This window comes from Zootoca vivipara, chromosome 6 (genome assembly GCF_963506605.1).
Source record: "Zootoca vivipara chromosome 6, rZooViv1.1, whole genome shotgun sequence".
Taxonomy (NCBI): Eukaryota; Metazoa; Chordata; class Lepidosauria; order Squamata; family Lacertidae; genus Zootoca; species Zootoca vivipara.
In genome coordinates, this window is record NC_083281.1 from 24,738,501 (window position 1) to 24,762,137 (window position 23,637).

At 44.9% G+C, this 23,637-nt stretch overlaps 2 protein-coding genes across 2 annotated transcripts in view; both read left to right on the top strand.

The window, feature by feature from the left end:
* The window catches only part of LOC118086965 (interferon-inducible GTPase 5), a 159,488-nt gene that overhangs the window by 73,812 nt on the left and 62,039 nt on the right, over positions 1–23,637 (top strand). The window lies entirely within an intron of this gene.
* LOC132592294 (interferon-inducible GTPase 5-like) lies at positions 11,552–17,868 on the top strand. The gene is made up of 2 exons (XM_060275652.1): positions 11,552–11,742; positions 13,155–17,868. Exon 2 carries the CDS (start codon positions 13,183–13,185, stop codon positions 14,413–14,415), a length of 1,233 nt encoding a protein of 410 aa, XP_060131635.1. The 5' UTR covers positions 11,552–11,742; positions 13,155–13,182; the 3' UTR covers positions 14,416–17,868.

Genomic DNA, 23,637 nt, shown 5'->3' on the forward strand with positions numbered 1-23,637 from the left:
TCCTGCTCCAGAGGGTCGGACCTGAACAAACAGCTTCCAGCTACAAGGAAAGAGATTCTGACTGAACACAAGGAAGAACTTTCTGACAGCGAGAGCTCTTTGACGGTGGAACGGAATCCCTCTGGAGTATTAGTATTAATAATATAATATTAAAATGGATGGAAGATGAATGCAGAAGAGGTCAATTCTAGATGCACAGGAATGGAAACGACGAAATAAATCTGTTGGGTCAGTGGTGCTTTTATTTATAAGTTACATAATTTGTTTAAAGACTTTGTATCATATCATCATGATTTCTTCTGAGTTTTGATGCCATGTGGGCCTCACACTGCTTGCTTTTCCTTCCAATCAGGACCCAGCGCAGTCCAATACAGTGGAACCTCGGTTTATGAATTTTCAGTTTATGAACACTGCGGACCCATCTGGAACGGATTAATTCACTTTCCATTACTTTCAATGGGAAAGTTCGCTTCAGTTTATGAACGCTTCAGTTTAAGTACCCCGCGGACCGTCTGGAACAGATTAATCCACTTTCCATTACTTTCAATGGGAAAGTTCGCTTCACTTTATGAACGCTTCAGTTTATGAACAGACTTCCGGAACCAATTGTGTTCATAAACCGAGGTACCACTGTACATGATTTACAAGAAGGAGGACCTACAGCAATCCCATTTAGCTTTCGTTTTCTCAGAAATCAGCTGTTTGAGCAGAGTTGTGTGCTGGGCAGGGGAGGGGGAGAGGAAAACTTGTAAACAGGATGCAATTTCTGCTCCAAGATCATAAAAACCCAAAACTACTTTTCTCTTTCAAGGTTATGCAGGGTATACAGTTGCAAATAATCAGCCAAACAGAGCAACTATAACAACCCCATTTGGATCCCCCCCCCCGCAGAAATCAGTTCTTTTAACATTGCTATGTTGCTGGGCAGGGGAGGGGGAGAGGAAAACTTGTAAGCAGGATGCAATTTCTGCTCCAATGTCTTCCCATAGATCACAACTGCATCTCCCAAATAACTCTGAAGGGCTGTGATGCTATGTTCTCCAAGTAATCACTCATTACTTTCATACTTTGTTGATTGCCCCTGCCATGACCCAGCACAGTCCAAGAAATTATTACAAGCCAGCATGGCCAGTGGCCAGGAATGATGGAAAATGAAGTCAAAACATCTGGAAGGCATCAGTTTGAGGAAGCTGGTGTAGATGTGGGGACCTTCCAGATGTCCTTTTAACTGAGCATTCATATCTGAGCTCATAATGATATTGGGGTGGTTATACGTGATTCCACTTTCAATACCCTTTGCATCTGCAAATGTTTGGGGGTGACCATACTGCTTCGTTTGCAATAGGCACCAGCTCCAGAGTTTGCTGCTAAAGCCCTGCAACTTCTTTGTAACACAAATGTTCTTTTTTTTATAAATAATTTTTATTGATTTTACAAAAATAAAGCAAGACACACATACAGTATCAGATTCATCCATCCTTTTCCACCACTACCCCACGAGGCCCCCTCCTGCCACGAGAGAGTCCCATGCAGGGCGAGCAGTCGAAGGTGGTCCATTTTGTAGCTGGGTTTATCCCCTCCCCTCTCCTCCGCCCCCAGGGCCCACCTCTGCCACCAGTGGGCCCTAGGGTAACAAGGGAAGGCAGAGGAGGATGTCCGCCCAGCTATCTATCCATATATGTCTTTAAAAGAAAAAGGAAGAAAATATAAAGAAAAAAGAGCAATCCCAACCCCCCCAAAAACACAAATGTTCATGGGTGTGTGTTGCCCACATTTGTCCCACTACAGAGCAAGAGAGACCTTCCAGATAGCAATAATAACCGAGTGACATTGGGGAAGTGTTGCAAACCTATTAATAAAGTGAAATGGTATGTGGATGGTCCAGTATAAATCCCCCACTCATGCATTATTATTGTGTCAATGACAGGTTGCAGAATACACCCACAAGACATCAGTCTGGAGGGGTCAAGATAATTCACAATATTTATCATTTATGAGACTTTCATGGAAAACTTAAAGCTTATTAGTTAGGCTGGCCATATTTCAAAAGGTGAAAGTCCAGACACAAAGGTTTTTTGAGCTCCCCCCCCCTTTTCTTTTTTTGCAAAATATCAGGTGTGGAGAAACCGTGGTTCTCCGGAATGTTTCTGGACTCAAACTCCCATCAATCTCAACCAGCATGGTCATTGGTCAGGGATGGTGTGGGTTGTAGTCCCACAACAGCTAGAGAGCCACATCCCTGGTGGAGAGAGAGAGAAATGTCGGCAGTGACATCAGAGGGTGATTAAATGCAAGAAACTGAGGCTTTGATTGGAGAACATTTCATCACAACACATCCAAGTTAAGCACCCTCAGATGCTCTCCAGGCAACTCATCATCACAGACTTTGTGGCAGAAGAACGAGTTCAGTGTTTTATGGAAAAACAAAGCAATTGTCCCAATCCTATGGTAACCACAGTGAAAAACATCTAGATGGGCAGACCTCAGAAGGCTGTTGAACCAACTTTGTCTTTCTCAGGCTGAGATGTGTGGGAATGTTAGGGATGTGGATTAGGATATATTATTAGATAGATCCTATCCAAGCTTGTGTTATCAAGCTTCCAACATCAGCAGAGTGACATTCCCCTTTTGTGCGCAGCAAAAGTGTGCGTTTAGGTTTGTTAAAATCTATACAACAATATTATACTTCCTGGCAAATCCCCTTTGTCCCTCTTAAAAGAAATACATGACACAATAGTATTAAAATAAGATAGAGTTTACTCACATGACACCCTGAGTTAACAGCGTAATCTCAGAAAGGCAGGCTTACAAAGAAAAGTTACAAATATGTACATCTGGAGTCTACTTAGTAGAGTAAGGCTCCGTCTGGTCTCTCTCTTGGCAGCAGGCCGAGAGGGAGAACCATCCTAACTGGAGATTCTCTGGAGATGTGTTCCCATTGAAGAAGAGATGGCTAAGAGAGAGAATGGCTGCTGGCTAGGGGCTTTTATCTGCCAGCTAATACATCTCATCTGCATGTCTGGAGGAACAGGAAACCGACCTGGTCAGGTGTTCCTCCATGTGGTCCTCCATGTGGACACTCTGGGAACTGTTGTGACTTGTCTGCCCCAGTATTCCATCCCACAAAGAGCAGCAGGAGATCAAACATCATTGGGAATGTCCCGCTTTTCCTTAGAAGGTCCCTACAGTATTTTCATTGAGGAAACGTTGGCAGGTATGGCACAGGTACACCATCACCATGTGCCATCCCACCCCACCCCACCCCATAGCTCACCCGGTTGTGGCACAGGCATCCTGACAAAATGTGCAGAAATGCATCGAGCAAAACCTCATTTAAAGATGTGCATTTTGAGATGAAAGTGCATCGGTGTGCATGATGGCTATGCTCTGCCTCCCCAGTATGAGGCAGTAATGCTTCTGAACACCAGTTGCTGGAGACCACCAGAGGGGGGAATATTTTTGTGCTTAGGTCCTGCATTCCAGTTTCCCACAGGCATCTGGTTGGCCAGATCCAGCAGGACTCTTCTATTCTGACATTTACAAGGAGGAGGAGGAGGAGGAGGAGGAGGAGGAGGAGGAGGAGGAGGAGGAGGAGGAGGAGGAGGAGGATAACAATGTGACAAAGCAACTTGAAATGTGATGTGGTTATGACAGGGACCTTCCAGATTCCTCTGAAGCCAAGATCAAAGTCTGGGAAGGGGGCTATGTGTGGAACTTCATGGGGATGAGGAGGGAGGTACATTTGATTAAACCAATGTATTTTGATCCACAAACAATAGACAGTAGCAATATATTCAGGACTAAATGTTCCATTGCTGATCATTCCTGGATGCTTGCAAGCACTCAGCTCTTGCGCAAATGGATGATTTCCGAGAAAGCAAAACCTAAACTGGGTGGGTCTACTATCTTTTTCTTGTAAGCCATTTGGAGAACAAAAACAAACGGAAATCTCTCCAGCCAGACAAGCAGAAGCTAAGCACGCACAGGAAGGAAGCCTTTCCCAGCAGTCAAGAGACTAGTTTGGTGCAGCCATTTCTGTTCAAAGCAGTGAACCAGCTGTAGGTTGAAAAATCTGAGACAGTGATGAATCTAGGAGCATGAGAACACTAAACACTATTTCCAAGGACAATTTTGAAGATAAAAGAGACTTTTAGAGTACAAACTACTTGTCTTTTAATTCAAAGGGAGATTCAGCAGTCTTTGGATATGCAATAAAAGGTCCTGCTTATCAGGTTGAAAAATAAAACACAAATACCATTAGCCATATGACCTAATGTTGAACCCCCCTTTTATGACAACAGCAACAACTGTGTTGTTCCTCTTGCAGCCAGCACCTGCAAAAAATGGGGCTCTGTGTGAGCAGGTACTCACAGCCATACAGAACAGGATTTAAACCCCTTCTTAACAGCTGATAATTGTGAGATTAAATCCTGCTGCTTTCACTGCCTGCACCCATTCCCTGCTATCTTAGCCAACACCTGGAGACAACCTAGAATTAAACACTATGCACCTGCCCATCAGCTGATGACAACTGTTTGGCAGGTGGGAGCGGTTTGGAAAAATTGTAATCGCAGGCCAAATTGAACCCCTTAATGAGCTAAGATTGAAATAAGGGCTCCCCTGTTTACTCAACTTGCCTCCTGATTTGCTTGCACAAATTTTAAGTGGTGGTTACACTATGTCTGGTCTTTATTGTTCTGATTTGTTTGCAGGGTGATTATATGACAAACAGCATTAATTTGTTAATGGGTGTAAATACTTCTTCCCATTCATATTTGTTCATCCAACACTTTGCATTGCAGTAACCCATCACTTTCCTAAATGCAATAAAGCCCCACCCTCTCTCTCTCTCTGTGTGTGTGTTTTTTATAAAAAAAACCAACCTGATTTGTTGCACTAGGGGGACACAGGCTCATCCATATGATGACTACATACAGCTAGGGATAGGAGGGAAATTCTAACGGAACTCTAACCCACTTCAACTGTGCAAAACTTATTTTCCAGTGCGCACTTGAATCTGTCCTGCCAGATAGTGACGGTCTGGAAGGACCCCTTAAGTGAGAGCTCAGGTTTTCCTGCAACAACATGAGTTCAGCCATGATGCACCCCTACTTGGCCTCTGCTCATTAAGTCCTTAGGCAACAAAAGCCAGCTATTCCCACCTTCTTAGCTAGAAGCTGTCAAATCTTAGAAAAGCTAATTCTGTAACCTAGCAGACTGCAGTTGGGAATTCTGATGTCAAAATTCAAAGCAGGAGGGAGGAGGACTAGGCAGCAAGCAACCGCGGCCCCTGTTGCACCTGTTTGTTATGCTCAAAGCCTAGCTGAGTGCGGACCACAGATTTCCTGTTGCTAGCACCAACTCACAAGAATGAGAGCACCAGTCTTTTGAGTTCTTCTAGCTCTTCTGCCACAAAGTCCAGAGACCAAATACAAAATACACAAAAACCATGAAGAAATATGAAAAATATGGAAATATTATTAAAAAAATAACTGAAAATAACCTGAGCTAACAATAATCACTTAAATGGCTATAGCCTATGACAGGCATGTCCAACAGGTAGATCGTGATCTACCGGTAGATCACTGGACAGCTGTGGTAGATCACTGGTAGATCACTGGCTCCCCCCCCCCCAAAGATGTACAACAACATTGGCTCCCCTAAAAAAAGCTCAACAACCAGTTTTTTAACTCTGTGAGTAGATCAGAGTCTCTTGGGAGTTGGCCACCCCTGGCCAATGACATACATTCCAAGTATAGTCAACTCTAAAGTGCAAAGGTTCTCTTTGAAATCCTATATAGTGTTTAGGTGATGGTACAATAAACACTCAGCGATATTATGTTTAAAGCAAAGTTCCTCAGATGTCCTCATCTGTCCAAAGGAGAGTTTGAAACTTTCCCTCCCCATGATTCTGATGATAATCCCTCTCCTCCCAATGCTGCTATCAACCTTAGGGAAAAGCTCAAGAGCAGCAGAGCAAATTAAACATCATTGGGATCACCAGCCTGCCAGCTGAGCAAAGGGAAAGCAGGCTGGGAGAGAAAGACTTTGAAGGACCTCTGTAAGACTTACTTGCTCCTCAAGATCCTTGACAAACAGTTGTTTAAGGATAGGATAGGTAGTCTTCTCACTTCAGCTGCTCACACTCTCTCCTGTCCTCTCTGGACTTTGTGGCAGAAGAGCTAGAAGAACTCCACACACTGATGCTCTCGTTCTTGTGAGTTGGTGCTAGCAACAGGAAATCTGTGGTCTGCCCTTAGCTAGGCTTTGAGCATAACAAACAGGTGCAGAAGAGGCTGTAGTTGCTCACTGCCTGGACCACTTCCCTCCTGTTTTGAAACTTGACATCAAAATTCCCAACTGCAGTTTGCTAGGTTACAGAATTCACTTTTCTAAAACTTGCCAGCTTCTAGCTAAGAAGGTGGGAATAGGTGGCTTGTGTTGCCTAAGAACTAACTGAGCAGAGGCCAAGTAGGTGTGCATCCTGGCTGAACTCATGTTGTTGCAGGAAAACTTGAGCTCTCACTGAAGTTCCCCCAAAGAGTCACACACATGAGGCGTTTGGTAAAGAAGACTATTTATTGGTTCTGTACAGAAGCATGGTCCAGGGGGGATTGCACCCAAAGGCTGGACCCGAGCTTTGGCAAGCCCCCTCTGTTATACCCCTCGCCCCTTACCATAACCTTTCCTGACCATTTATATTCCCTGATTACACTTATTCCCTTGACATGCACAGAAGCGATTTTCAGTGCCCAGGCATGGGCAGAGCGGCGATTTCTGGCAGCACTCGGCAAGTGAGCGAGCAGCCAGCCGTTGAGCAAGACATTTTACTGGGCAGCGGCTAGCTGCTCACTTGTGGGGGGTGGGGTGCCGAGCCATCAGGGAGGGAGAGGGGCTGCTTCATTTGAAATCCGGTAAATACTGTATCTGGGATATCGAACAATCCGGGGGTGCGACAGGAAGCGGATTTAAATCCGGGGTTTCCCACCAAAAATGGGAGGGTAGACAGCTATGGCCCTCAGTGCTACGTGGTAGAAAGTTCAGGAGAACTTTATCACAGTACATTACCTTCAGATGACAGACCAATGGAGGCTCATTGTCTTGTCATTATCTGTTTGCCACACGTACAAGCAGTGGTGTAACTGTGTAAGGTCAGAGCGGATGGGATGATCTCATACTGATACATGGTTTTAGATGAGGCCATCTAAAACGCCAGGTGGGAAGAGGGTGAGAATGTGGCCGTGGTAGATGGGTAAAGATCTTGGAGCAGAAATTGCATCCTGTTTACAAGTTTTCCTCTCCCCCACACCTGCCCAGCAACACAGTTCTGCTCAAACAGCTGGTTTCTGAGAAAACTAAATCCAAATGGGGTTCTTATAGTTGCTCCTTTTTGTAAATAATTTCTTGGACTTTGCTGGGTCATGACCGAGACAGGCTCCACTCAGGGGGGGCTCCACTCGGGGGCTCCCCACCCCACCCCTCACCTCCACCCATGTGCACTGTATGGACATACGCGGTCTGTGCCAGCTGCCCCGCGAGCGGCACCCCATTATGGGCTGCTGTGTGCCAGCAGCGGCCCATGGGGCCATCGTGTGCCATCAGCAGCGCGTACTGACTGCGTATGTGCAGCATCCCGCTCGTGCACATTCTATGCGCCATGCATGCGTCACGATGCCCCGCCCCCACTGCTTGCTTTTGCTCCCAATCAGGACCCAGCACAGACCAAGAAATGATTTACAAGAAGGAGGACCTACAGCAGGGGACCCCAAACTAAGGCCCTCGGGTCCGATTTCGCCCAATTGCCTTCTAAATCCGGCCCGTGGACGGTCTGGGAATCAGCATGTTTTTACATGAGTAGAATGTGTCCTTTTATTTAAAATGCATCTCTGGGTTATTTGTGGGGCGTGCCTGGTGTTTTTACATGAGTAGAATGTGTCCTTTTATTTAAAATGCATCTCTGGGTTATTTGTGGGGCGTGCCTGGTGTTTTTACATGAGTAGAATGTGTCATTTTATTTAAAATGCATCTCTGGGTTATTTGTGGGGCATAGGAATTCATTTATTATTATTATTTTCAAAATATAGTCCGCCCGCCCACAAGGTCTGAGGGACAGTGAACCGGCCCCCTGCTGAAAAAGTTTGCTGTCCCCTGACCTACAGTGACCCCATTTAGCTTTCGTTTTCTCAGAAATCACCTGTTTGAGTAGAGCTGTGTGCTGGGCAGGGGAGGGGGAGAGGACAACTTGTAATTTCTGCTCCAAGATCATAAAAACCCAAAGCTACTTTCTTCTTTCAAGGTTATGCAGGGTAAACAGTTACAAATAACCAGCAGCAGAGCATTTAGTAAGAAATATATGTCTGTATCAGGGACGCGGGTGGCACTGTGGTCTAAACCACAGAGCCTAGGGCTTGCCGATCAGAAGGTCGGCGACGGGGTGAGCTCCCATTGCTTGGTCCCAGCTCCTGCCAACCTAGCAGTTCGAAAGCATGTCAAAGTGCAAGTAGATAAATAGGTACCGCTCCGGCGGGAAGGTAAATGGCGTTTCCGTGTGCTGCTCTGGTTCACCAGAAGAAGTGGCTTTGTCATGCTGGTCACATGACCTGGAAGCTGTACGCCGGCTCCCTCGGCCAATAAAGCGAGGTGAGCGCACCACAACCCCAGAGTCGTCCGTGACTGGACTTAACAGTCAGGGGTCCCTTTACCTTTACCTTTACCTTTACATGCCTGTATCAGTTTATTAGGCTTTTGTTGCAGATAAGCAAGTACCTTGGTGATTTAAAACTCCATAGGGGTTTTCAGTATCTGTTCTGGATTTCCCATCAGAAGTATATACAGTATGTCATTCCTGGATCAAAACTGGTGATACACGGTCATCATTGCTGATCTTCAGTACAGCTAAAACAAGGCACAGCCTATTTGTGATTCTAGATTCAGGGAGGTAGCCATGTTGGTCTGACGAAGTCGAAATAAATAAATAAATGTCCAGTAGCACCTTAGAGACCAACTAAGTTTGTTCTGCGTATAAACTTTTGTGTGCATGCACACTTCTTCAGATACACTGAAACAGAAGTCACCAGACCCTTATACTGTATATAGGGGTGGTGGTGGAGTTTTTCTCAGAAGGGTAGTGGGAGATGGGTGATTGACCCAATTGGTATTGTAAACCTGTTGACAACTGTTAACAACTGCAATTAGTCCTACAGGAAAAAGCAAGGGATAGTATACAGATGACCAAAAGTAGCTTTAGCGTCTGTAATGAGATATCTCTATTCAGTTCAGGTTTTCAGTTTAGTAATACAGTGGTGCCTCCGGTTATGGATGGGATCTGTTCCGGAGGCCCATCCGTATCTGGAGTAATTCACAAAAAGAGGTGCCGTTTCTGCACACACGCACAGCGTGATTGAGCATTTTTGTCCATGTGCGTGCAGCGAAACCGGAACTATACTCGTTCGCAACCTGGAAATACGTAACCCGAGGTACCACTGTACATTGTAATTCAGCAACTCAACATCCCACACAACGATGGATTACAAGCTATAAGGAACACCATTTCAGATAAAATCACAGTGGACTTTGCTACTGTTGGTATGAATGAGTTAAACTGTACACCGGACATTACGTTCTGTCACTGAGAATACTGGGAACATATGGGCATGCATATATCTCTGTACAAACGGAGGGGTTTCTCTCTGTGTGCCTATGTGTGCTTGTGTGCTGTTGTAGAAGGAGTTAGTTTGCCCCCCCCAAGGGATCAAACATGTCTGCTCAGTCTCCAGGTCTGTTAATAAAGCTCATAGATAAGGAGGTCTGCATGGTCCTGATTTATTACACTTCAAGACCAGCTGTTTGCTTTACCTCTGTGCAATTCTGCTGAGGGGAGAAGAAGACAAAAAGCAGAGGACGCCTGGAAGTGTACTGGACCAGGCCCAGCTCCAGGTGTAGTCCTGGTGGCGCGGGGCGCCGGGCCGGTGGGGGGGCACTGCACGGCAAAGCCGCATGGAAGCCGTGCTAAACACTGCGAGGGCGGGGGCACCGGAGCGATCTTGCCCTGTACTGGACTGCCATTGCTTAACTTATCTCCCGGTCTCGTTATAGAGGTTTCACCACCTCATAACTCTTCCAAAACACTATAAATTATTGAACAGCTACCAAACTCTGCCGTTTTGTCCTCACCCAGAACCACTTCAAACATGAAAGCTTATACACAGAACAAACTTTGTTGTTTAGTCGTTTAGTGGTGCCTGACTGTTTGTGACCCCATGGACCATAGCACGCCAGGCACTCCTGTCTTCCACTGCCTCCCGCAGTTGGTCAGACTCATGTTGGCAGCTTCAAGAACACTGTCCAACCATCTCGTCCTCTGTCGTCCCCTTCTCCTTGTGCCCTCAATCTTTCCCAACATCAGGGTCTTTTCCAGGGAGTCTTTTCTTCTCATGAGGTGGCCAAAGTATTGGAGCCTCAGCTTCAGGATCTGTCCTTCTAGTGAGCACTCAGGATAGTGGATAGGTTTGATCTTCTTGCAGTCCATGGGACTCTCAAGAGTCTTCTCCAGCACCATAATTCAAAAGCATCAATTATTCGGCGATCAGCCTTCTTTATGGTCCAGCTCTCACTGGAGGAACCGGAAAGCCACTCCAGTATCCCTGCCAAGAAAACTCCATGGACAAACACGACAGAACAAACTTAGTTGGTCTCTAAGGTGCTACTGGACAATTTTTTATTCATTTAGTGAGCAGCACTGCAGGTGAACCAATAACATCCCTTATGATGCTTTGGCATTCTTAGAATTTTCTGCAATGCAAAAGGGTCACATGACCAATGTTGTACAGGAGTTCCTCAGCAGACAAGTTAGTGTTGAAAGGGCTCCCTTTAAGTAGAACAAAGTATCTCTGCACATGCTAATGCAATCCTTTCACTGTCCCCGCCTCCCACACATCTATTTTGATGCAAATAACAGGAGAGGTCTATGCAGAGCGAGGGTTGAAAGAAAGAACTTGACATACTTCAGATATGAGGCAGAACCTTGTTGTCCTTGCATTCTTAGATTAATAAGTCTGTGCTCAGTGCGCATCTGGTGTACTGCAGATGCAGATCTGGTTGTGCAACCATCATCATGGGCATCTCATGCCCTGATCAGCCGAATTATCCTCATAGCACTCCTCTGCTCTCCCAGCCTGCCATTTACACCCCAGCCTATGGATTTTATCCAACATTGCTCATGCTCAGCTGAAATGAATGCACCTGATTAACTAGAATGTTTTTTTTAAAAAAAAATCTAGGAAATTTCTATGGTCCTTTGCAAATATTCTATTCTACACTGCAGTACCGATAGTAGGAAGGCCGGGCTCCGGGTAGGCCTCTTTCATCAATGCCACACTACTTAAGTGCAGACAACTCCGGTCCTGTAAGACTGGCAAAGAGGCAACAACAGCAGAGGTAAAGGATTGCCCACATGGGATGCTTCCGCAGGTGATCCTTTGGGACTTTCCAGAAAAGGCAGCATCCCCGCTGTCAAATCAGTTGCTTGGAGCTCCCTCTGGTCAGGAATGCGGCTTTGGCTATTTGTTGCAATCTTATCTCATGCTCGCTCGTTACCTTCGCTATCTTTTTTGCTTTTAGTAGTATGACAATCAGGAGGGAGAGGGTATAAAAGGGAGAGAGAGGGAGAGAGCAGGACAGAGAAAAGCGTGAGAAACCTCAAAGCAAAACCTCCAAGCTACAAAAAAATCGGTCCGGCAGCAGGTAAAGAGTTGAACTTTTCTCCTGGGTCTAGAATGATTTCTGTTTCTTTTTTAGCTTGTTTGCGTTAAAGGAGACTCTGAGCTCCTTGCTTGGTGGGTGGCAGAAACTGTTGTTGTTGTTGTTGTTTATCTTTTACCTTTTTATTGTTATTTTTTACCTTTTACCTTTTAACATTTTTATTGTTATTATATTAACCATTACATTATTGTAACACTATTTTGATATCATATACCATAGCATATTATAAACAATATTATTATTATTATTATTATTATTATTATTATTGATGTTCTAGAAGGCTGCCCTTTTCCCCCAAGGCAAAGGAATAAATAACATGCCATCAACAGGGAGCAAGCAGAGCTCATGCTACCAGAAGAGTCCCCCCTGTTTAATAAATGGCGTTCATTGCAATGCAGTTCATGACCCCACCCCCTTTGTCAGAGGGGGGAACGGGGTGCAGAACAGAGGAATACAGCAACTTCTGTTCTCCAAACAATGCCCTGAGTGCTGAAGAGGCAGAGACCATCTGGGCTGCCTCTTCAGCCAATGGACCCTACAGGACCAGTTGTATATTCCTGCATTGCAGGGTGTTGGAGTAGATGATCCTTCGGGTCCCTTCCAACTCTACAGTTCTACGATCCTACAACTTTCTCAAGTTGCCCTCTCGGGGCTTTCTGTGTCCTTCCCTGACTGTGGTACCAAAGGTGAAACTTCCCTTCTCCAGCTGAAAAATCGCCTCCCCATATCAATTAAAACAAACAAAACTCCACTGATAACACCCCACACTTAATGAAACATGCAGTTAGGTCCTCAGAATGTCTTTAATTCTAAAAAAGGGTTTCATGCTCTTTTTTCCCTTTAGCTGTATTTCATTTAAATATTTATCTATATATATATATAAATGAAAACTGGGCATGCGGGTTATTAGCCACTTTTCTCCGAAACAGCTTCACCAATTGCGTTCAAATTTGGCCACAATGTCCCAAGCGAATGTCCGAAGGCTCTTATAAAGTTTGCTAAGACAGATGTCACACTACCGCCAGGTTAAATCCCCAAAAAACCGTGTTTCAAAACACACCACTCAGACGAAAATGCATGCTGGGAAAAGAACCAGGTTGCAAACCAGCATATTTATTTATGAAATGTTTTATCCAAAGTTTTAGCCACATCTCACATAAACATGTTTTAAGGATTATGTGTGAATGCATGCACATATACACTTTTGAGAGATTGACAACAGGCACAATTCTTCACTTTATTGAAATCCTACCAACTGCTGCTCAAACAACACACTGGTCTCAGAGATATGCCCTAAGTAAATTGATTTCCCCACATAAACCATGGATTGTAAAGATGTCCATAAAAGTGTGTGGAAAACTATCTAACTATTACAGTTTTCTTCTCTTTCTCAGATAAAGTGAGCCACAAGGAATCACTGTCATGGATCCTGCCATAACAATAGAAACCTTAAAAAAAGACCTTGCTGAAATGAAGGCTGCTTTCGAGAAAAAAACATTTGAAGCTGTTTCAGCTGAAGTTCAACAGCAGTCAAATTTATTAAATAACATCACATTGGAAATTGCCATCACAGGAAGATCAGGTGTTGGGAAGTCATCTTTCGTCAATGCCCTTCGAGGAATGGAAGATTATGCAGAGGGTGCAGCTAAAACGGGGGTGACAGAAACAACAATGGTGCCACAAGAATATTCACACCCCACATTCCCCAAAGTCAAATTTTGGGATCTACCAGGATTTGGAAAAGATAACTTTAGTGCAGAGGAATACCTAGAGGAGGTCAATTTCAGCAAGTATGATTTTTTCATCATCATCGCCTCAGGGCGCTTCACTGAGGATGACACCAACTTGGCTCTTGAGATCCAGAAAAATAAGAAGAAATTCTACTATGTGCGCAGCAAAGTGGATGTTGATATAGATAATGACAGGAAGTCAAAAGGCATCAAGGAGGGGGACAGCGATAGGAAGATGCAGTCTGAGAAAGAGACGCTTGACACTGTACGGACAGATAGCTATGATAATTTGAAGGCGTTAGGTGTGTCTTCTCCAAGGGTCTTTCTAATATCGAGGTGGGATTTGAGCAAGTATGATTTCCCCCTGCTTCAAGAGACCATTGAAAAGGAACAGGATGAACTCAAGAGAGATGTTTTAATCATGTGTCTTCCGATTTTTACAAAAGATAGCATTAAAAAGAAGAAGGCTGCTATGGAGAGCCTGATATGGAAAAATGCCATGGTGAGTTGTACTGTTGGGTTGATTCCTGTCCCGTTCCTATCATTTGGTTGTGACATTGCCATTGTGGTTTCGACAATGAGGGATATCTGCAAAGTTTTTGGCTTGGATGAAAATTCCCTCAATATACTAGCAAACCGAGTGGAGAAAGATGTTGAAGAGTTGAAATCCGTTATTGAACATACCCCAAGCACCGGTAAGATCACGGCAGAATTCGTCATGGATATCTTGAAGAGGTCAGCAATGTGGGGAGCAATCACAGCGGTAGAGATGGTCCTGGGTTTCATACCTCTGTTGGGGTCTCTCTATGGTGGGGGCAGTTCTTTTGCTACCACATTCTACTTGCTGAATAATTTCCTGGAAAAAGCTGTGAAAGATGCAGAGAAAGTTCTGGCAAAGGCTGCTGAGCCTAAGAGACACAAGTAAACAGCAAATACATCTACCTGGTGGGAAGAGATATCCAGGTGAAGCATGCATTATCTCATCTTTCTATCACATCATCAACCAATTGCTCCCTTTATTACTCTTCAGCTCAGCACTTTATTACTCTTCAGCTCAGGGTTGCCATATTTCAAATAGTGAAAATCCGGACACAAAAGTTGTTGAGCTTTTCACTTGGGGGGAGGGGCAAAGTTGTAGAGATTTGGGGGGGGAATTGATGAGCATTTTTTTTTGCAAAATCTCTAAAAAACAAAAGAAGTTTTTGAGCTATTTTTAAGGAAATTCATCAAAAATATCAACACTTCTGACATGTGTTGCCATGGGTTTCCATATATTTTCACAGACATTTTTACCAATTTTCAAAATTCTGCCTGGACGCTACTTCTGACGGATGAATCCCAGACATTTGGCAGCCCTATTGTAACAACGCTTAATCAGTAGCCAGCCTGGGCAATTTTTGGCCAGTTAAGAGGTTCCTTATCTCCTACCTGTCGGTGATGGATGTCATCCAAGGCAAATAAAAACAAAGATGGCAAAGATACAGCAAATTTGTAGCAGCAAAACATAAAGGATGGAGAAAAGAAGAGAAGAGAAATGGCTTCAGAGAGTTCTATTGCTGATACGCTTAAGTAAATTGTGATGCAGAATTAATGTCTGAATGATAATTTAACAAAGGTGAATCTTAAAATTACAGCCCTGGATCAAAAAGTTACTGATCTTAATGAGGAGATATCAAAATCTGAAACAATACGAATTGAACAAGATGTAACACAGATCTCTTCTAGGGTGGGATCCTGCAAGACATCCTTATCCATTCAAAAATATACTACAGTATATAGTTTTGTAGCCTTTAGTATATTTTATTGTTATTTAGTTATTGCTGCTTTTAAAAATGTTTTAATGTAGCCTCTTCCTCCTTTGATTACTATTCTTTCCTTTTCCCTTATTTACTTAATCTCAATAAAATAATAAATATTGAAATTTTAAGAACTTGTTTTTTTCTGAATCCTCCCTACTGCAATTATTTCCCCAACTGTTCTAATTTTTGTTTTAACAAAATCATTTACCATGGGAAAACTATAGGCAACAGTCCAGATTGAGGTGACCTAACCTGAACCACAAGCCTGTTTTCTCTCAGCCTCCTTGTTGTAATGATTAATCTTTGCTTCACTTCACCAGCTGGGTGGGTGGGTAGGTAGGGGAAGCCTGAGCCTTTGGGGAGGGTTTTTTTCCTCTGGAAAGAAGCATACACATACCCACAAATTTCCTTGTACTTTAGGATGCTACTGTTATAAAATCATATGGGGGGGGTTTGCAGGACACCACTATTAATGAACAGAGAGGGGTGACAGAATTTGACAGCTGCAATACCCAGAATCCTGTTCAATGCCATCTTCCCTGTCTCCTCACCCCTCCCGCTAGGACGCAACCCTGCCTGAAGGAAGGCTTAAGGATCTGCATATGCACAACAGTTAGCATAAATTCACACATTTCCCCTCTCCACCTCCCCTCCGCCCAGAACAAAACAATGTTTCCAGAAGAAGGGGGGGAAACCGCCCAAATCCAAAGTGACACTTTTCTACTCAAGTTAATAATACAGCCTATTATATGTTCTCTTACCATGAAATCTCTATCCGCTGCCTCTGTATTAGAATTGCCAGTATCTCTCTGTATTAGAATTGCTGTTTTATATCTTAGAACTGTATATGTCAGGACTGCTACCTTTTAATTAGAAATCCCTGTATTAGGTATGTTTTCCAGGTATATTTTCTGTATGAACCCTGTATGATCCCAACCCCCCCTGAACCTTGCCCTACTGCCACCCCATACCCACCCAAGAACGCACGGACAATAGAGGGATTAGCTGGCACAAAAATAAAGATGCCATCTTCAACGTAGTCCACCCTTCCATGGCCTGGAGGAAAACACCTGCCGGGCGGACTTCCACTCCACGGAAATCGCCAGGAACTGCCCCACCTCTGCACCCATCTCGACTGATTGCCCCTCCTGCCAAACAACAGGGAGCACCATCAGCGACGGGAGAAGAGCAATTGACATCTCCCCATCTGAAAGAAAAAGTCATCTCCTCACCCAGCTAATCGATCGCCACCCATCCTCCTTGTCTTTCCCCTCCCTCCCAGTCCAGGGATTTTCATGCAGGGACAGGAGGGTATAAAAAGGGGCTTCACCATTTCCCGGGGTTCCTTCCTTCTTTCCAGAGGCAGGGACCCTACAGCTGTAGCTTTGCATTCTGCAATAAAGGGATCAGTTTGTTTTTCCTGACAGTATCGTGTGGTCTCTGTCATTTTCCCGGCGGAGCTGAACTTAGTGCAAATTTTGGAGCTTCCGACCCGCGTCTGTCCTTCTTAAAAGGCAACGCATTTTGGGGTACATTTTTCATAACACTATGAAACAGAGAAGGACTGCTTTGTCTTCAACATACAGTAGTTGAAGTAGAGGGAGTTTAGGGTGTCCTCCTGCCACAAACAACTCCAGCTTTTCTCTCTTGGTGCTTCTTATTCTTTCTTTGTTTTTGTTTTGTTTTTGAGGGATATGTGCTTTTCCTTTTTTCATTTCTTGGTTTTTGAGAAAACCAAGAAACCAGAGATGACAACATCAGAACAAACGAGACTTCAAATCAGGTCTCTGTCCATATTAGAGCTTGGAACTAGTTCAACATGTGCATTAAAAAACTAATTCCCATTCATGTTCATCCCTTTATGAAACAAACTAGTTCCCTTTATGTTCAGTTCACTTCAGGTTGGCCTCTGTTATATTCTCCAACCGATGGAGAACCCAATAAGGGAATAAGGGCAGATTTTTGCCTAGAACAATGTTCAGTTCACTTCAGGTTCATCCAAATTATCCTTGGCAATATTTTGTATAAATACTCTAAAGCATTTAGAAAGTGACAATGAACTTAAAAATGAGCCAGAAATCATTCTTAGTTTTGCACCAACATCAACTTAATTCATGTTTAGTTTACCCAGCAATTATGGGAACTACTTTCACATGTAGTTCAGATGATTTTCAAACAAATTCAGTCCACATTGAACTTGTTCATTCCAAGCACTAGCCAATTGTTTTTGAGATTGTTATAGTCCATATATGATTTTACCGGCTGCTGAGATAAAAATCCAAGTTTTTCCAGCTGTCAGAGGTGGCTACTCTGACAACTACTCGCAGCTAAACTAAGAGATGGCTATGCATCAAGTTGGGGCCAGCAACACCAGCTCTTATTTGTGGTATGAGTTTATTCCTCCTCAGAATGCAACTTTTCTGTAAAGTCTTACAGCAATGCCCTTGGAGGTTGAAATGTTCCCCCACTGGCTGCCAATTCACAAATAAACATACAAAGTAATATAGTTTTTATTGACAATTGGAATAAGCCTACCTAAATCTATGGGCTCTTTGTGGAGGAAGTTAAGTGGGTTTACTTTCCTCCATACATATTTTATATTTTAACGGGTGGGAGGTTATTTCTTATATTAAAATGATTAAGAGGTGTCTGAGTTTGGTGAATTTTTGCTTATACATTTTTAAAAAGAACTTTGCAGCTTCACCCTGCCTTTCTGGTGCTAAGCCTTACAGGCCACTGATAACCTGAAAGTGAGAGGCAGTCTAGAGCACTCCCTGCAAAGTTCTTGGTTTGGTTGTTGGTTTCTTTCCTTGTTATTTACATTTATTTAAATAACATGTTATTTAAAGCAGAGCAACATAGGAATCTTTAAAAAGGAGGGGTACCCTATCTGAAATAAAGGCCTCTCTTAAAAATATAACCCTCCATTGACGTGTTTTATCCAGAGTATTTAGTACTCTGTTGGCAATGTTATGAACACTTTCTTGCCAAATGCATGGTGGTTCTTTTAAACTGAGATTCAGAGGCAACACAAAACACAAGTGAGTGAGAAGATTTAAGATTTTTATTAAGGTTTTATTCTAAACAGCAAGCAATATATACATTACTAAGCAAGCACTTCAATCTGCCACTTGGAAGCTCTCAAAAAGTGGCGAAGCGTCTCCTCAGGTAGCCTTAGGCATAGCTGCCAAGTTTTCCCTTTTCTCGCGAGGAAGCCTATTCAGCATAAGGGAATTTCCCTTTAAAAAAGGGATAACTTGGCAGCTATGCCTTAGGTTTGCATGGCCCTGCGATTGAATCAGTCTGAGCACAAACTTCTCAGACTCTGCCCAACACCATCTGATTTACAACACTGCTTTGGCTTTCTGAACAGCTGAGAGCAAACTGCAAGGGACTTATGTTCCATGTTGAAGTTTCTGTGGCGCTGAGAATGGAATTTCATGAGGAGAATTGCGGCAACTGAGAAAGAGACTTGGGACAATATGGCAGCAGGGGCTCTAGAGCTAAGTGTTGCTAGCCAAATTTCAGTTTATTTAAGAACATGTTTCACTTGGGCTGTGCATCAGATCCAGCCCAATCTAATTAATGAATTGGACTGGGCCAATTTGTATCAACATAGGATTGGGTCAGATTATGTTGAGGCAACCCATCTCACTCCCTATTCCATCTTTAATAACAATTAATATATTTGTAATCACAACAACATATGAACCTACCTGGACCATGAGATCATCTTCCAAGACCCTCCTTCATGTGCCCCCTCCTCAAGAGGTTTGGAGTGTGGCAACATGAGAACGGGCCTTCTCTGCAGTGGCTCCCCTTCTGTGGAATAACAACAACAACAACAACAACAACAACAACAACAACAACAACAACAACAACAACAACAACAACTTATTATTTATACCCCGCCCATCTGGCCAGGTTCCCCCAGCCACTCTGGGCGGCTTCCAACAAAATATTAAAATACAGAAATCCATCAAACAATAAAAGAATGCTCTCCCCAGGGAAGTTCTTCTGGCACCTTCATTATACACCTTTAGGCACCAGGCAAAAACATTCCTTTTCAACCAGGCCTTTGGCTGATCTGATTTACATCCTATGTCCTTTTAAAATGTTTTTTTTGGGGGGGGGTATTGTTCTGTTGTTTTATTTTTTTTCGGTATCTTGTGGTTTCATATTGTGGTTTTATATCTTGATTTTATTCTGTGAAACGCCCTGAAAACTCCGAGTATAGGGAGGTAAATGAATTCAATTAACAACAACAGCAGCAACACCACAGGGGCATAGTAAGGGGGGCGATGGGGGCTCCACTCGGGGGGGACTCAATTCAGGGCGCCCCTCACCTCCACCTGCGTGCGCCATACAGACATATGCGGTCTGTGCGGGCTGCCCCACTAGTGGCAGCCCATTACAAGCCGCTGTGTGTGAGCAGCGGCCCATGAGGCCACTGTGCGCCAGCAGCAGCGTGTACGGACTGCGCATGTGCAGCATCCTGCACATGCGCACTCCATATGGGGTAGTGCACAGTGCAGGACAGTGCGCACAGACCGCCATGCGGCAGCAGCAGCGCGTACGGATTGTGCATGTGCGCCAACCTGGATAGACTGCACATGTGTGGACATGCGTAGTCCATCCATGCTGGCACTGCTGCTCCCACGGCAACCTTACGAGCGGCAACTTGTAAGGCTGCCATGTGAAAAGCAGCATGGACGGGGTAGCCTTACGCGCGCTGTTTGTGCGTGGCAGCGCCTTACGAATAGCCACTTGCTTGGTGGATTGTAAGGTTGCCACGGGAGCAGCAGCAGCAGCCTGGGCGGACTGCGCATCCACCGTTTGTCCTGACGTGTGCGCCGTGCTTCATGACGCATGTGTCAGGATCCATGCGCGCTACGGAGCAACACCCCGCCTCCAGGGGGTGCCTCCACATTTGCCGCCCCGGGCAGCCAAGCAGTACCGTTCGCCACTGCAACAACAACAATGCCAAACACTCAGAGTAACAACAACAATTACAACAGTTTTATTATTTGTATGCTGACCATCTGACTGGGTTGCGCCAGCCAGCCTGGGCACCTTCCAACATATATGAAACAGCCCCTAGGGACAAGAGGGAAGGAAACATGGTGTCTACCTGAGTAATGAGATCATGGAAACAAGCTCTGGAGATTTGGGGTTGCCATGCTGAGGGCAGAGTTTGATGCTCAATTACATTCATAAAAGCAAGCAATGCAAAACACCGGGAGAGAGCTAATGTCCCTGCAGTGGCCTCTTGCTGAATAGGAGGAGCTGCTCGTATCCCCCCTCCCCTAGGGAGAAAATGCTGGGGGCACACTGGGGGGTCTCATGGGGTTTACATGTGCCCAGCATGCTTCAGAGCAGGCCCCTCCTCCTGTGACAGCCTTAACCACAGAGTTAGGAGTCTACATGTGTTTCCCCTCCAAATATCATATTTGAGGGGCGCCCTCTCCCAAAAAAGTTGAAGGGCATTGCCATTGCCCTTGTGAGAAAGTGGCAGGAACACGGCTGCTGTGGGGTTTGGGGATGGAGAGAGAGCCAAGTAACAGAGGGAATAGGGCCGGGTGCTGGGGTGCCAAATTTAAATATGGGGGGAGGCAGGTAAGCCCTGCCTCACCTTATAGATCACAATATGTGGTGCGCACACCCCATTTGAATGGCAATACCCATCACCTTGTGGGGAGCAGCCCCCCTCCAATGTTTAAATATCTCGGCCCCTGGGAGCTGGCTCCTATAACTGCACAAGTCTTTCTCGTTCCCCCCAGCTCCTCTCCCTCTTTCACTCATCACAGCTCAGCTCTGCATGCAAAATGGTGCCCAGGCACTTCTGATTAAAGAGGCTGCTAAATCACTTTTGAGAATTGTACTTCTGTGAAGGGAATAGGGGCCTCCTAAGAACTCTCAGCACCTTTAACTAACTACCATTCTTAGAATTCTTTCGGGAAAGCCTTAACTGTGCTCGTTTAGTCGTGTCCGACTCTTCGTGACCCCAATGGACCATAGCACGCCAGGCACTCCTGTCTTCCACTGCCTCCGGCAGTTTGGTCAAACTCATGTTTGTAGCTTCGAGAACACTGTCCAACCATCTCGTCCTCTGTCGTCCCCTTCTCCTAGTGCCCTCCATCTTTCCCAACATCAAGGTCTTTTCCAAGGATTCTTCTCTTCTCATGAGGTGGCCAAAGTATTGGAGCCTCAGCTTCACGATCTGTCCTTCCAGTGAGCACTCAGGGCTGATTTCCTTAAGAATGGATAGGTTTGATCTTCTTGCAGTCCATGGGACTCTCAAGAGTCTCCTCCAGCACCATAATTCAAAAGCATCAATTCTTCGGCGATCAGCCTTCTTTATGGTCCAGCTCTCACTTCCATACATCACTATTGGGAAAACCATAGCTTTAACTATACGGACCTTTGTCGGCAAGGTGATGTCTCTGCTTTTTAAGATGCTGTCTAGGTTTGTCATTAACTGTGGTATAATAATAATAATAAGGTAATAATAATAATAATAATAATAATAATAATAATAATTTTTATTTATACCATGGCCTTCCCAGTTTAGAAACCAGGCTCAGGGCGGCTAACAACAAATATAAAACATCAACCGAAAAACAACTTACAAACAACGTAAGATACAGTATAGCATCACCAGGGCAACTGGCCAAGTTAGTCCTGCTAAGGACAGCAAGGAGACCAGGGAAATTTTTGATGTGGGGACCCAGAAGGGTTTCTTTATAAAAAAAAGGAAAGGGGAAAAGAATGGCAGATCAGGCTAAATTGAAGGCCAGGAGGAATATCTTAGGCATAGGGCTCCTGCTTTTACCCCACACCACCTCATATCCCTGTGGGGTTCAGGGCCGTCTCTAGGCCTGGGCTGGGTGGTGCAATGCGCCAGGGCACCTGGTCACCAGGGGCGCTGCTGCGCCCGCCAAACAGCTGATGTCTGAGCCCTATGGCTCCGCCTCCACCTCCTCTCCTTTGGCCCGCGAGAATCCCCTCAGCTGTTGCCTGCCAAGCCACTGTCCCCTGCGGGAAAGGCGGCGGGAGCGGCTCCCGAGGGGCCTCCTCCACATCTGCTGTTCGCCGCCCCACCACCACCACCACTCCCGGGGCACAGGCGGCGGCGTGGCAACCACCTCCTGCTCCTCGGGCCGCTTGGAGCGCAGCAAGAGAGCGCTGGCAGAGGCAGCGGTGGACAGGTCAGCCGGCCAGGGAACAAGCAGCGCACTGCAGGACCCGGAATTCACCGCTCACACTTGTTTCCTCTGGTGCGGGTGGCAGCCACTGGGCCACACAGCCTCCGGGCCGGGAAGGTGGCGGGAGCTGGGGAGCTGCCCGCGCCCTGGCTGGGGTGGAGAGGGGTCGGCAGCGGGACCTGGGCTGGCAGCGGGACACCGCGCAGCAGGTGAGAGGCGGCGGGGAGCCTGGGCTGGTGGTGCTGGGGACCCTGAGCCAGGGCGAGAGAGAACAGCTTTGGGAAAGGGAGGGGGCACCGGAGGGACCTTTGCGCCACAGTGCTGGATTTGCTTAAGACGGCCCTGTTGGGGTTTCTTCAGTTTTTCCACCCTTTGGAGTCAGCCATGTGGGGATCACACTGCATCAAAACTCAGGAGAGATGGGATGATATGATACAAAGAATCGAAGCAAATTAGTTCTTTTGACTGTTGGGGAAAACGTCCTTTGCTTTCCTTTCCTTTCCTCCTCTGCTTTCAGGCTGGAGAAATTACTAAACATATTATAACCCTCACTGAAAATTTGAATGTCACTCAACATGGTATAATTGCGACATGGGATATTTCGTCTCTATATACTAATGTACCTTTAGATATACCGTAGTTAAATCACTAATTCAAGAACTGCTGGTTGGTCACAGGCAATCATCTCCACCGGTGAATTTTTTAAATGGAGATTTTAGATTTGGTCGTATCTAACAATTTTTTCAGGTTTGGTTGTAAGTATTTCATTCAGAAACAAGTTGTAGCCATGGGCTCCAAATGTGCTCCAAGTGTAGCCAATATTTTTTTGAGGAATTTTGATTTAGAACACATTGTTCATAATAATCCATATAGTGAGTACATTTTGTTTTACGGCCAATACATAGATGATCTGATATTTATATTTTCTGAGGATATTTTTGAATTGTTTAACCATTGGATAAATAGTTTAAGTCCATATTTGACCTTTGAAGGAACATCGAGCTCACACCCCCTAGCTTTTTTAAACCTAGAAATTTATGTGGATCAATCTTGAATTAAAATTCATCCTTATAAGAAAAGTACAGATAGAAACTCCTTGCTACATTATAGTTCAAATCATTCCAAACACCTCCATGACAATCT

What these genes read in the sequence shown, in the direction of transcription:
- LOC132592294 (XM_060275652.1), top strand. Translation starts at nt 13,183, where the DNA reads ATGGATCCTGCCATAACAATAGAAACCTTAAAAAAAGACCTTGCTGAA.